Genomic DNA, 13,187 nt, shown 5'->3' on the forward strand with positions numbered 1-13,187 from the left:
ATTTCTCATGTGTGGAGGCAATCCTGTGTAGACTCACTAGAAAGAAAGAAAAGTTATTCTGTTCTGTCTACGGCTCGGGAAAGTTCTCTTGAGCCCTTATGGGAACCAGTGGAACCCTTAGCCTGACCATGTGCTAGCCTGCCAGTGCCAGCATGCTTCCAGCCACTTTGCAGAATAAAGCCAAGCAGAAACATATGGGCATATGATTCCCTCCCTGATGGTGTTTTGGGTCTTTTCCAGATCCTAAAGGACACTTCCCTGCAGAAAGTGAAACGCAACCAGAGCTGTTTGGAGCCTTGCCTGCGTCAGCTCGTCTCCTGCCTTGAGTCTTTTGTGGTGGGAAACGTGAACTTGTTGCGCAAATCCGTGCTTTAGTGTCTTGTCTTAGTTCTTATCCCTGAGACCCCGCTCCCATTGTAATGCTACACCACTGTTTTGTAATCCAGCTTAAAGGCAGGTCATGGGTTCTAGTGTGTTTATCTTTGATTGCAGAACCAAGAGGACAGTGCTTCTAGCAACCCATTTGCACTCCCAAACTCTGTCACACCACCCTTACCGACATTTGCACGGGTGACCACTGCCTATGGATCATACCAGGATGCTAATGTTCCCTTCCCTAGGACCTCTGGGGCCAGGTTCTGTGGAGCAGGTATGTCTCTCTGTTCTTTGACTCTTACCTCTGAAGGAGTGTAGCTAAGAAAGGTTTATATTCTTCATAATTATCAGAAAATGTTTGTTTTTAGCTTTGTAAGAGCTCAAAACAACATATGGTGTAATGCTAAGTTGGTATCTGTGGATGTAGCCTAGGAATGTTTACCAGGGCCCTGGAGAGATGGCCTAGCGGTACAAAGCACTTTACTGCTCTTCAGGTGACTCAAGTTCAGTTCCCAGCACCCACATCCAGCAGCTCACAACCATCTGAGCCTCCAGCTCCAGGGGATCTAACATCCTATCTGGGCCTCAACAGGCATCTGGACACACAGCATACACACACAGACTCCTATGTGTACATCTAAGTGAAATAAATAAGTCTTTGTAGAAAAGAATGTTCTCTATAATGAAGGCTTAACTGCTCTAGTCCTGATGATTCCAAATTTGCATCTACTTAGATCCCTGATTCTTTTATGTCTCCTGGATCTTGTAGATTCTCATCTTTTTCCTTTAAGGGTCAGTGTAGTCATAAGCCTTGGCTGCTTTTGGGAGATGTGCCTCAGATATATGGAAATAGAGAGAAAAATGCTGCCTGGCTGGTGGTAATAATGCTTAGCATGTGCAAGGTTCCATGTACAATCCCTAGTACCACCAAAACCCTTTTTTTTTTTTTTTTTTTTTTTTTTTTTTTAGTACAATTATTAACCCAGGCATAGCGGCTCATGCCTTAATCCCAATACTTAGTATGCCGAGGCTGGAGGCTTGCTATGAGTTCCAGCCCAGCTTGGGCTATCTAGTGAGACCTTGCCTCAAAAAGCAAAAGATTACCCTGTGCTGCCTTAGGACTCCCATGTCCAGGTCATTGACCACGCATGCTCCTGTGTCTCCTTCATCAGGTTACCTGGTGTACTTCACAAGGCCCATGACGATGCATCGAGCAGTGTCTCCGACAGAGCCTACTCCTAGGTGAGTCTGGGAGATGCAGCAGAATCTGCACCTCAGAGTCTCTCTCTCTCTCTCTCTGGAAAGTTCCTTTTGGTTCTTCAGTTAAATCCCTCTTACAAGATTCCTTCTTCAAAGACTGTATTTTAACTGTAAGGTTAGCATCAAAGCACTGGGAAGGTGATTGTTTAAGACAGCTTTGGGCTGGGATGTAAGAACATGGACAGACCATGCACAGGGCCTGGCTCCCATCGCTAGGACTAGGAGGGGGAAGAGGGAATTCTTTGTAAATGTTTTACTCTCATTGCTAAACTTTTATGTAATTTTATTATTTAATATTAAACTAAAAGTAGAAATACCATCTAATTAGTCACACAACAGTAATAGGCCACTTCTAAAACCAGGACGTGCCATTTTTACAATTACGTGTTGGAAAAACTCAAACCACATTAAAGTTTTAAATTAAAAAGCAAAAGCCCTTTCTCCCTTTCTCCCCCTTTCTCCCCCTTTTTCCCCCTTTCTCCCCCATTCTCCCCCTTTCTCCCTCTCTCCTCCTCTCTCCTCCTCTCTCCCTGTGCCGGGAGAGCCACTGTCACAACTAAGTATGTTCCTGCCCTTGGCACTGTTTTTTTGTTTTGCTTCTCTGATGGACAAGCTGGTGGGACAGATGAGGTGTGAACTCTATAGCCAAGTTACCTGAGTCCACATCTTGGCTGGTTGATTCTTTGACTGGGGACAGTGTATCTAAGCTGCTTTAGTGTTTTCAGCAGTCACATGGGAAGATCCTTTAGTTGCCAGGAAAGTTTGGTCCTGTAGCAGGCTTCTGCTAAGGCTTCTCTCTTGGTGTTTTAAACTTCAACACTACAGTAGACTTCTGGTTCTTTGGTATGGTGACCAAGATAACTTGGAAATCTTCCTGCCAGAACAGTATTGTATGCAATATGCTGAATGGACTGAATACCAGGCTGGCAACATGGTAAAGGCACTTGCCACCAAGTCTGATGACCTCAGTTTGATCCTGGAGACCCACATGGTAGAATGAGAGACCTATTCCCCCATATTGTCTTCTGACCTCCATGTACACATGGTGGCTTGCGTCTCTCCTCCTACATAAACTTCTGGTCCCTTTGCCAAGCTCCACAGGAAACCACTGTCTTGATATCTGTCACCTTCTTTTAGTTTTGCCTATTTTAAACTTCATTGAATTAGAATCATGCAGTAGGAACTGTTTTTATGCCTGGCTTTGTTCAACTTAATGTTATTGAACTTGATTTGAATGGCTGCATGGATCAATAATTGCATTGTATGGACATGATGTAGGGTGATTCTTTCTGTTGATGGATATTTGGATCATTTCCTGTTTGGGGCTACTAAAAGCAAAACTAGATATACAAGCCCTTTTCCATTTTTTTCTTACTAATTTCTTGACTCAAGGAGTAAAGCTGCTGAGTCATAGGATAGACGTCTGTTTAACTTGGAGAAAGTGTGTGCTCGCTCAGTGGTGAGGGCATTTTGTCCTCTTCTCACTGAAGGCTCAGAGGATTGATTGCTCCCCATCTTCTCTCTGTATTGCCAATCTGTTCAACTTCTGTTATTGTGGTGGGTGGGAAATATTATCTTGTTGCTTTCATTTGCATTCCCATGATGATGACTAATGATATGAGCAGCTTTTGTGTGCTTATTGACCATTTGGGTGTCTCCTTTTGTGATGTGCCTGTTCAAGTATCATGCTATGTTACTTATTTGTGCTAGCTATCTATTTTGACTGTAGATCTTTTGCTGGATATATGCATTGATTCTCTTCTAATCTATGGCTGGTTTTTCGCCCTCCTTAATAATATTTAGTGAACATGGTTTTCAATTTTGATGCTGTCTAATTCATCATTTTTTAATTTTATGGTGAGTGATTTTTGTATTAGAGAGAGAGAAAGGGAGAGAGAGAGAGAGAAGCCCTCAGTCTGCATCAAGGTCACAGAAATACCCTTCTGAATCTTTTTTTGTGAGTCTGTGGCTTTAAATTCCTTGTCTAAGGTCCATGGCCTCAGTCTCTTTGGTGTTTATGATGTCGGGTAAAGGAGAACATTTGTTTTATTTAATAGAAATAAATGGTTGTTCTAGCACCATTTATGCAGCCTGCCTTCCTTCATGGATGACAATTGGTCATCTGGTTCTGCGCCCTACTTGTTCTTTTGGTATCTTCGTCTTCCCCCACGTCTTCCCCCATGTCTTCTTACTCAAAACGTAGCTTTCTATGGCAGGTCTTAACATTTGGTACAGTTAAGTTCTTATTCTTGTTTAGTTTTTTGTTGTCTAATCTACGCCTTTGTACCTCCACAAAAATATATTAGCTTGTTAGTTTCTACAGTGCCTGCTCCTGTTTTGATTAGAATTACACTGACAAAGCTGATGTTTTAACAGCGTGGAGTCTTTTCATTCCCTGTATGGTGTCTCTCTCCATTGTTATCATCTTTTTAAGTGACTCTTAGGAATAGCTTGTGTTTCCGGTGCATATTTTTTCATTATATTTGTTCCTAAGTTATTCAACATTTTTGTTTTCTTGTTTTTTTTTTTTTTTTTTTTTTTTTTTTGAGACAGGGTTTCCCTCAGTAGCTTAGACCATCCTGAGACTCACTGTAGCCCAGCTTGGCCTTGAACTCAGCGTTTCTTCTGTCTCAGCTCCCCTAGGACTAGGATTACAAGTGTGATCTCTGTATCTGGCTATTTGAAGTGTTTTGATAATAAATAAAAATTAATTTTTTTTTCAAAAAAATTACTAGCGGAGCCATCATGCACAGCGCTCGTGCGCATGCGCATGCGTGTGTGTGTGTGTGTGTGTGTGTGTGTGTGTGTGTGTGTGTGTGTGCGTGTGCGTGTGCGTGTGTGTGTGTGTGTGTGTGTGTGTGTGCTCATGCTCAAATATGTCTTTACTAGCTGAACCATCTTTTGGCCCTCAAGTGATTATTTCTAGTATCTGAAAGAGCCACTAATTAGGTCTAGTAGTTAGTAGAGTCCTCTGAATTTTCTGTGTCTATTGTCATAGAAGAGTCTGCTTCTGTAGTCTGCAGTTTTCATCTCTAAACACTTAATTGCTTTTGTTTGTTTGGAGTCTCTTTTTCTTCCCATCTCATGTCCTTGGTTATTCAGGGTATAGAAGCTACATCCAATATGGATAATTCTCATTTCAACCACAGATCTCTCTCAGCCCTCTCTGCTTATCACACTGGCTTGATTGCCCCAATGAAAATTCGCACCGAGGCCCCCGGGAACCTGCGTTTGTACAGTGGGAGCCCAACTCGAAGTGAGAAAGAGCAGGTGTCCATCAGCTCCTTCTACTACAAGGAACGGGTAAGTGTCTGAGCCATTGTCTTATTCTTACCCCATCTGGATTCTTGTTTCCCGTCCCTTGTGTGCCATGCACAGTAGCTAAATTAGTAATCCCTTTGTAGTCTTTCACTTTCATAATTAGTTTATATACGAAAGGTCTGTTGCCTTCAGTTGGTTTGAAGTACTGTAAACCCTGGGCTAGAAGAAGAAGTGGTTCCTTCTTACACTGTAACTATAAAGAGTTCACTTTACTCCTTGTGAAAGAGTCTATCCTGGCAATCCCTGTCAGTTGAATTGATTCCCATATTTCAGGCAGAATAATTTAGCTCCAGTTCTCGTTGCTATCCCAATATCTTGGTGCCTGTCAACACACTGAGAGTTGCTTCTGAGAGCTGGAGATCTTGGTGGATTTGGAACTACTTAATCCCTAGGTTTTCCAGACTGTATCAGCTGGTACAAAAATGACCTCCTGCCTCTGCCTCCTGAGTGCTGAGATTAAAGGTGTGTGCCACCACCCCCAGCTTTTCTGGGGTCCTTAAAGAATGCAGTGTCCCTAAAGTACTTATCTGTAGCTGGCAGGAATCTGCTGAGCCCAGGAATGCCTAGAAGCCTTTGCATGTTGTCAGACTGTGAACCTGGCATCAACACTGATAGGTCTAAACAGTCTGTGTTCCTGCTGACCTACTGCACAAACTCTGTCCTTAAGAATTCTTCATTGTTTCCCTTAACATAGGAAATAACAACTGTCAGTAATTAAAATCTGCCTTAAAATGGAATAATTAAAGTGAAAACATGGTTTTTCTATCAAGTATTGTAAGTATCTTCACATGTGTTGCAGTAGAGTCTGCTGCCTTCAGCTCCCACTGATGGCTGACCAGCTCCAGCTAGTCTAGTCTGGTCTCAGGGCTTGTGTGGCTGGAATTGGGCAGCAGCTGATATTTGGACTAGCTGGCCATCTAGCCAGACAGGAATATGGTTCTAGCTGCCTTCCTGCCTGCCTTCCCCTCTCCACCCTCCCTCTCTCCATCTCCCTAAGGCGATTCTGGCCTTCTGGCTGTCACAGACCTTTCTCAAGCATCCACCAAACATTATCTCCCCCAAGTCATTTACGTTAAAAAAGTTAGCTCCTTTCCCCCCCCCCCCCCATTTTCTGCAAGGCAGCTTGTAACTGGGTAGAAGGTTTGATAATTGGAGCATTCAGTTGGCATAAAAGCCACTTACAGCTAGGTAAATGAGGGTTTTTATTTAGTATCAGGGACAGTTTGAAGAGATCCCTGAGTCAGAGGCAATTCATGTCATGTGCTACCACCCTTGCTTGCAATTTGATTGGTTAGAATAGGTCAACCTCCACATTTGACAGTGCTTACATAAAACCCATCTGTAGTCAGGGTACTTGTGATGTCAAGACAGAAGCATTGGTGATGCCTACGTTTATGGTTGCTACCAACACTGTGTCCTTGAAGAAGCACCAATACAGCTTGTGGCTGGCTGATTGGCCTCCCAGCTAGGGAGGACTGTGAGATCTCACATGGGGCCATTCCTAGACTGCTCTACTCCACAGGAAATGGTAGTGGTAGTCTGATCTGACATAGGAAGCAGAAGACTGTAAGACCTTCAGGACCCTGGGGGAGGGAGACACATTTAAAGCATGGCACCCAATAATTGTGAAGGTAAATTGTGGGCCCTTGCTTCTATTTGGCCATTATTGAGCTAAAGTTTCATGTAGTTCAGTTTATTTAATATACCCAAAACAAATGTCAGTTGTCTCATGATGAATTTGAAATAACCTTATCTCTCCCTGCCACTTGCTCATGCTTTATCCTGTTTAAATAGAGCAGGGCAACTAAAGTAATGGAAACCCCCATGCTGGCTTCCATAGGCGGCCTTGTCTTCCTCGCCGAGGTCACTAATTCTCCTCGGGAGAAATGATTTCATTTTATTATTGTTGGTCTGGAAATGTTTCTGGCCAACTGAAATTCTGTGTCCACGTTTTCTCCTGTGTTCTTCTGTATCCTTTTAGAGCTGTAAATGAGGGAGGCAGAAGGACTAAGATGGACCTGCACTCCGATTGCAGAGTCTCATGCAGCCGCCTAAAGATGGTGGTTTATTTCTCTTGTGTATTAGCATTCATCCAGTGTCCTCTAGATGAAATTACAAGGTTTGCTTCAAAGTGTGAGTGTCAGGTCTCATGAGTCAGAAAGAACAGATGCTCACGAGAGAGACTTGGCGAATAGGCCAGTGATTACCAGCCAGAGAAATAGTGTTTATTGTAGAACTTCTAGTAAATACTGAGATTGACCTACAGATACTTTTCAAATTTTGCAGCTCCCATCTTTGCTGTTTGTGTTATTAAAATAACTCTGATGGAAATACTGAAGAGGCCTTTCGGTTAAGAGTCTGAGCTCCACAGTCACTATGGTACACTGCTCACCCCATCCATACCAGATCCCCTTGGCTAGCTGGAGTGCCTACAGAGTATTCCTCCTCAGCTTAGTCCCCTTCTTCCCCAGGCATTGTTCTGAAGATAGTTTCTCAGCCACTGTGCTGAGACACTCAGTTGCTCATTGCTCCCCAGCTGGGAACTAAGCCTATTGAGGAAGTGCTTTAGGAACAAGAGTGTGCTCTGGTGTGTTCTTCATACCTGTGAGGTGAAAGGGAAACTCTCTCTGCCATTTCTCCATGTGCAACAGGACCTTAGTCTGTCAGAGTCCCTCATACCTTCACCTGGGTTCCTTTGTCAGAACTCTGTTGACATCCACCTCCTCGTATCCTGGACAGAGACTAAAGAGCAGCATAACTGAAGCTGGACTTGAGGGGCTGGGGGAGGAGAAGGGTATAGACGCTGCGGCACTCAGGCTCAGCCTGTTCAGTCACCCATTTTGCAGCATATATGCCTATAAATCCATCAGATGTGGGGGAAACTTTCAATTTTATTCTATATTTTTCCCTTTTAATTTTCTTGGTGTTTTTCTTCCCTCTTCCTGGGTGTAACGTTTTCACGCACAGATGTCTCCTCGCTCTGCCCGGCGACGTTGGTCCATACAAGCAATTAACGACTTCCCGGTACTGTGCGCTGTGCAAATGCTCTCCTTGACTAATCCTGTCTCTGCTAAAGGCCCAAGAATAAAATGCCACCTGCCTGGCTTTGAGGAACCTGAATGACAGACAGGCTGGCTGGTGTTCAGGACCAGTGACAATAAAATTTCCAACCTGGGGAGGCATGCACCAAAGACTGCCTCCTTGCCAGTCATGGTATTCCAAATGGGTAAACACTTTAGGATCACGAATGGGCTTTTTTTGCAAATGAAACTCACTGCTGGGTTCTTGGAAGGGACCTTGATCAAATGGCCTCAGCTCACCTGATATCACTTCTGCAAATTGCATGGAGCTTTTAAAAGCCTACTTTTGGCATGGGGGGGAGCAGAGGAAGATAGAAGAGATTTCTGCCATGTAGCCTCTGTTTTACAGTCTTGGTCTGATTCAGAGAGGGAAGTACCTACTTGCTTCATTGGCATGCTACCTGAGCTGGTTTTATCCTTTGGGAATTTCCTGGAACAAATTTTTCTTCTTACCATCAGTATTTTGCATTCATAATAAAATTTGCTATGGACATCCTCTGTTCCTCCTTCCTTTCCTATTCATTCCTATTGGCCATCTTTCCTCTTCTGTCTTCCTCTCCCACCCCCTTCATGTTTCAGTAGTGCCAAGGTGCCCTCAAGGCAGCCTTGAGGTCTGTGTCAATTTCGTTTGCTGTAGAGAATGTTTAGACCAATACCCCTTCCCTAAAAAAACCAGTTGAAAGCAGGAGCCTGGAGTAGCCAGAGCTACTGCTCAGCAGTTTGCAGGTAGAGCCGCCAGCACGGCCTCTTTCCTGGGAGAGCTGATTCCATCCGCTCCCTTGCTGAGTTTCACTGGTTTCCACTGCTCTTTAAATAGGAGTTCATTTGACTCCCTGCCCACTCTGCTGATTATGCATTGTTGATGGGGTTGCTGCGAAGCAGTTGGTGGCTTATTCTTGGGCTGTTTTTACATTTAACCCATTTACTGGCATCAATGTTGCCTCCGATTGTAGCAGTGACACTAGTGGTGCAGTCACGAGCTGGCTGGTGGTGGTCATGTAGCACCTCCCTCCCTTCCTCCCTCCCTCCAGCCCCTTCTGGCCTGTCCTCTGTCGTCCTCCACCACCACTTCCCCGGATGTTCACAGGAACATCCCAGAGCTCATCATGCGATAACCTGTCTGCCTTGCTTTATCTCTCTTCCCTCAGTCTCTTCTCATAACCTCTGTGAGAAGGGCATAGTCTGTTGATGGAGCTGTAAAGGCCCGAGAGAAAGGCAGAGTTCTTGCCTCCTAGAGGTACCCATTTTGCTGTACAAAAAGGAATCCACTTCGAGACCTGTCAGAATGGGACTGGAGCACTGCAGGAGGGCTAGGGGTGAAGTTTTAGACCATGGTGCCCCTCCCTGACCTTGACAGATTAACTGCACCTCAGTCTTGTGTGTCTGTGTTCTCTTCAAGCAGAGAATCCCAAGAGAAACCCAGTGATGATACTTGACAGCAGTACAGAGGGCAGAGAGCCCTAAAGCACCCAGAGGTATTAGGGAGAACGCTAGGTTTAAGGAAAGTGGATGGGGTGGGGAACATTCTTCTTACCCACAGTTGTAGGAAATTCCCTGAAAAACTTGTTCACCTTTCCGCCAGGGAGGAGCCAGGACCTAAAGCCCCGGCTATCATCTGTTTCAAGATTTATCATCTCTTCATTTAGGCAGCTTTGTTATGTTTGAATTTCTAGAATAACTGGCCATCTAGTGGCTCACTGAATGATCCCTATAACCTGAAGGTAAGACATTAGGATTGCCACCCTACAAAATTGCAAAAAACAAAACAAAGAACAGCCACTGTTTCACCCCTGCAGGATTTTGGGCAGTGTTTTGCAGCTATTCCATGCCAGATTAAAACAAAACAAAAGAACAACAAAGAAAAACCCCACAGAAACAAAAACACTAGGGCTGTTCCATGACTACGTTTATAGTTGTAATCCTCATGGCAGCTAAAATTGGGGAACCTGCTTTTATAGCAGGCTGAGGCAGCTGTGTGAGGTTCCACTGTCATCTTGTAGACACCCAACACATATCAGATAGAAACTACTCCAAGCCTGTTGTTTCATGCAGTTCCAGGAAATACAGACCAATCTCTGCACTTCAGTGAGGGGTAATTGCAGAAGGCTCTTGAAAACCACTGCCTTTCTGTTTCCACTAAGGGATTGGCAGCCCACATTTGTTTGTTTCTACTGGTCTGCAAAAAGTAGAGTCTTAGACTCATGATTTTTCTTCTGTATGCCTAATCGTAACAAATACACACACACACACACACACACACACACACACACACACGCGCGCGCGCGCGCTCGCGCATGCACACATGAATGTATGTGCAAGAGTCTGAAACCCTTAAGACAAAGTGTCCTGTCCAAATCTAGCTTGTCCCAGGGAAAACTGTGTCACTGGTCTCTTAAAGCAGAGAATCCAAGAGAAATCCTGGTGCTCTTACTTAGCAGCTGTAGAGACAACAGTGACACTGGAGTACCTGCAGATGTTAAGGAGAAAACAAGGCCTTCAGCAAATTACCCTGATTGAGTGGGGTGCAGTTATGATGTTGACAGAGAAGTAATGGAAAAAGTAATTACAGGAGGATGTTTTAGGGTCAGCATCACTAGAACCAAATGTCAATCTCTTTATTTATAGGAACTGATCTGCTTAAAGACAAACTGTTTATGTATTTACTGGCTGCTTAATTAGGATTTAGATTTTTCCTTTGTTGATTCTTAAAATCACATTCAGTACTGAAAAGCAAGTTAGCACTAATGGTCTGAGCTGGGGCTGGATGTGTGGCTTAGTTGGTAAAGCACCTGTCACACAAGCATGAGGACCTGGGTTTAGATCTCTAGCACCAATATAAAAGCCAGACACTGTGACCAGGGCACTGTCTGTAGCTCCAGCACTGGGGGGTGGGCAGAGACAGGCTATTGGCCAGCCAGGCTAGCCCAGAACGTGAGCCCCGGGTTCAGTGAGAGAGTCTGCCTCAAAGATAGATCGATCGATCGATAGATGATAGATAGATAGATAGATAGATAGATAGATAGACAGATAGATAGATAAGATAGAGAGACAGACAGACAGACAGACAATGATGGAGGAATATACCAGATGTTGACTTGTGGCTTCCACACACATGAGTAGATCATGCACACGCGCGTGCGCGCGCGCACACACACACACACACACACACACACACACACACACACACACACGAGCATAGCAGCTTGACAGGCCTATTCAGATTTTAGCTCCATATCTATGACCTTGTAAAAGGCTCACATTTCCATTTACAAAATGGAACCTCAGTGAGGCACCTGCTGGCTCAGCATGAATAGTCCAGAAGCAAGAACGAATACTTGCAACCACAATAGAAAAGTCTTTAAATCCTTAGTCAAATATTGGGACACTTGTACTTGTTTCATTATCTGTTGCCAAATGAGCTCGTCTTGCAAATGAGCTACTCCTGGCACATGAGCCGTCATATAATTAGTAATGTGCTTTTGTTAGGTTTGCTTTCAAAGTCAGGCAAAAGTGGTTATTTTCAATGTACTCTAAAAGCTCACAGGCTCCATCCACCCTTCACAAGGCCTCCATTTGTTTCAATTGTATAATTTAAATGAGCTTTGGTGAGTTGCTAAGTTGTTCAAGCACTCACCATTTTTTCTTTGTACTAAGGAGCCACAGTGACTTCATGTTCACAGTGTTTTAGAAGCCTTCTGTCCAACCCAGAGAATACACTAAATGGATGATATTCCCTTCCAGATGGAATCTTTTCAGCATAGAAATTAAAAGTGAAACTTCTTACATTTGTGTGTGTGTGTGCACTCGTGTGCACATTTGTAAATGTGTCACACATTCAAGGTCAGAGGACAGTCCATAGGAGTCAGTTTTCTTCTTCTGCATGGGTTCTGGGGATCAAACTCAGATTGTCAGACTTGGCAGTAAGTATTTTCCACCACTGGATTACCCCACATACTCACAACTTAGATTTAAAATGGTCATTTAAAATGGTCCATCATCAGGGACCTGTGGGCATATCGTTTCTGGCTAATCCAGCATTTTGTGCTGCCAGTACACTAAGTTACCCTCCCTGCAGCTGGTCATGCATTGAGCGCTCGTGTGATGACTTCTGCCTCATCTCAGCTAGCACTGCCTGGCTCCAGCCCGCTCTGACATGTCCTTCCCTTGTGTGAACCCAGTGGGATAAAAGGATAGTAGCACTGGAGTGTGGACATAGCTATTCTCCAGGTAATCGGGGCATGTAGAAGCCTGGATGATTACCCCATAATAATAGATCAAGGTTCCCCCCTGCATCGAAAGGTCAAGAGGTGTGCATAAGTAACAAATAGTAACAGAACTGCTTCTAAAGATCAAATGGATTGTGGCTCCAAATTGATAGTGATAAATTCTGATAAATAGTACATAGATGTCCCCTTCTAACCTGCTTTACTCACCTGCCTGGAATTCAGGTGGATTGATTTAGGAGGTCCCAAGACATATTGATTAGATGAGAAGTTAATGTAGTGGACACCTGGGGCATTGGTTGAGACATCAGTGATCAGAAATAGTGATCAGACCTAGACTGATTCATTAAGAATGATTGTACAGAAATCACTAGTGGAAAAGTGAATATGTGGGTAATGTGAATAGTGATTATAGTACATAACTGCATTTTTTAGGTTATAACGTTGTTTATGCAGTTTGTATCTGTCTTGTCATTGTACCCTTACTGACCTCATGAGATTGGATAACATAACTCAGCATTAGCCACAGGTTATCAATAAGCAAGGAAGGAGTGATGCAATGAGACTTTAAGCCCACAACAAATGATTAACTAGTATTAAATTGCCTAGGGCCATATTGAGCCAGAATACATAGTATCTTAGTTTTCTGATGTCAGATTGCAAGCCCTTTTCAGTCGTTCCTTATGCCTCCTTTGTTAATAAATGTGTTGCTCCTTTGCTAAGTTGAAAGACTTTGGTGACCTCTTTTTTTAACTTTTGGAAATAAAATAGGATATTTGGTCCTGTGACTGACTGGTTATCAATTTGAAGATACCAGATGGGGCTACACTCTGTTAACGTTTTGTTTCCCAGGATGTCTCATTCCACATGAACATTCCTCACAGCCACTTACTGGGGTAACTCTGGAAGCTAAAACGTGCTCATAGTT

General features: G+C 43.8%; 1 protein-coding gene across 4 annotated transcripts in view; it reads left to right on the plus strand.

Annotated features, from left to right (window-relative positions):
* Window positions 1-13,187, plus strand: part of Wdr59 (WD repeat domain 59) — a 72,468-nt gene that overhangs the window by 42,160 nt on the left and 17,121 nt on the right. For 2 of the 4 annotated variants that reach the window (XM_051201745.1, XM_051201746.1), the window contains exons 15-19: window positions 241-336; window positions 493-649; window positions 1,548-1,617; window positions 4,785-4,938; window positions 7,924-7,980. In XM_051201745.1, coding sequence (XP_051057702.1) covers window positions 241-336; window positions 493-649; window positions 1,548-1,617; window positions 4,785-4,938; window positions 7,924-7,980 — 534 coding nt within the window. The remainder of the gene's footprint in view (window positions 1-240; window positions 337-492; window positions 650-1,547; window positions 1,618-4,784; window positions 4,939-7,923; window positions 7,981-13,187) is intronic. The other 2 variants (XM_051201747.1, XM_051201748.1) reach the window with 1 other exon arrangement.

This window comes from Phodopus roborovskii, unplaced genomic scaffold (genome assembly GCF_943737965.1).
Source record: "Phodopus roborovskii unplaced genomic scaffold, PHOROB, whole genome shotgun sequence".
Classification (NCBI taxonomy): domain Eukaryota; kingdom Metazoa; phylum Chordata; class Mammalia; order Rodentia; family Cricetidae; genus Phodopus; species Phodopus roborovskii.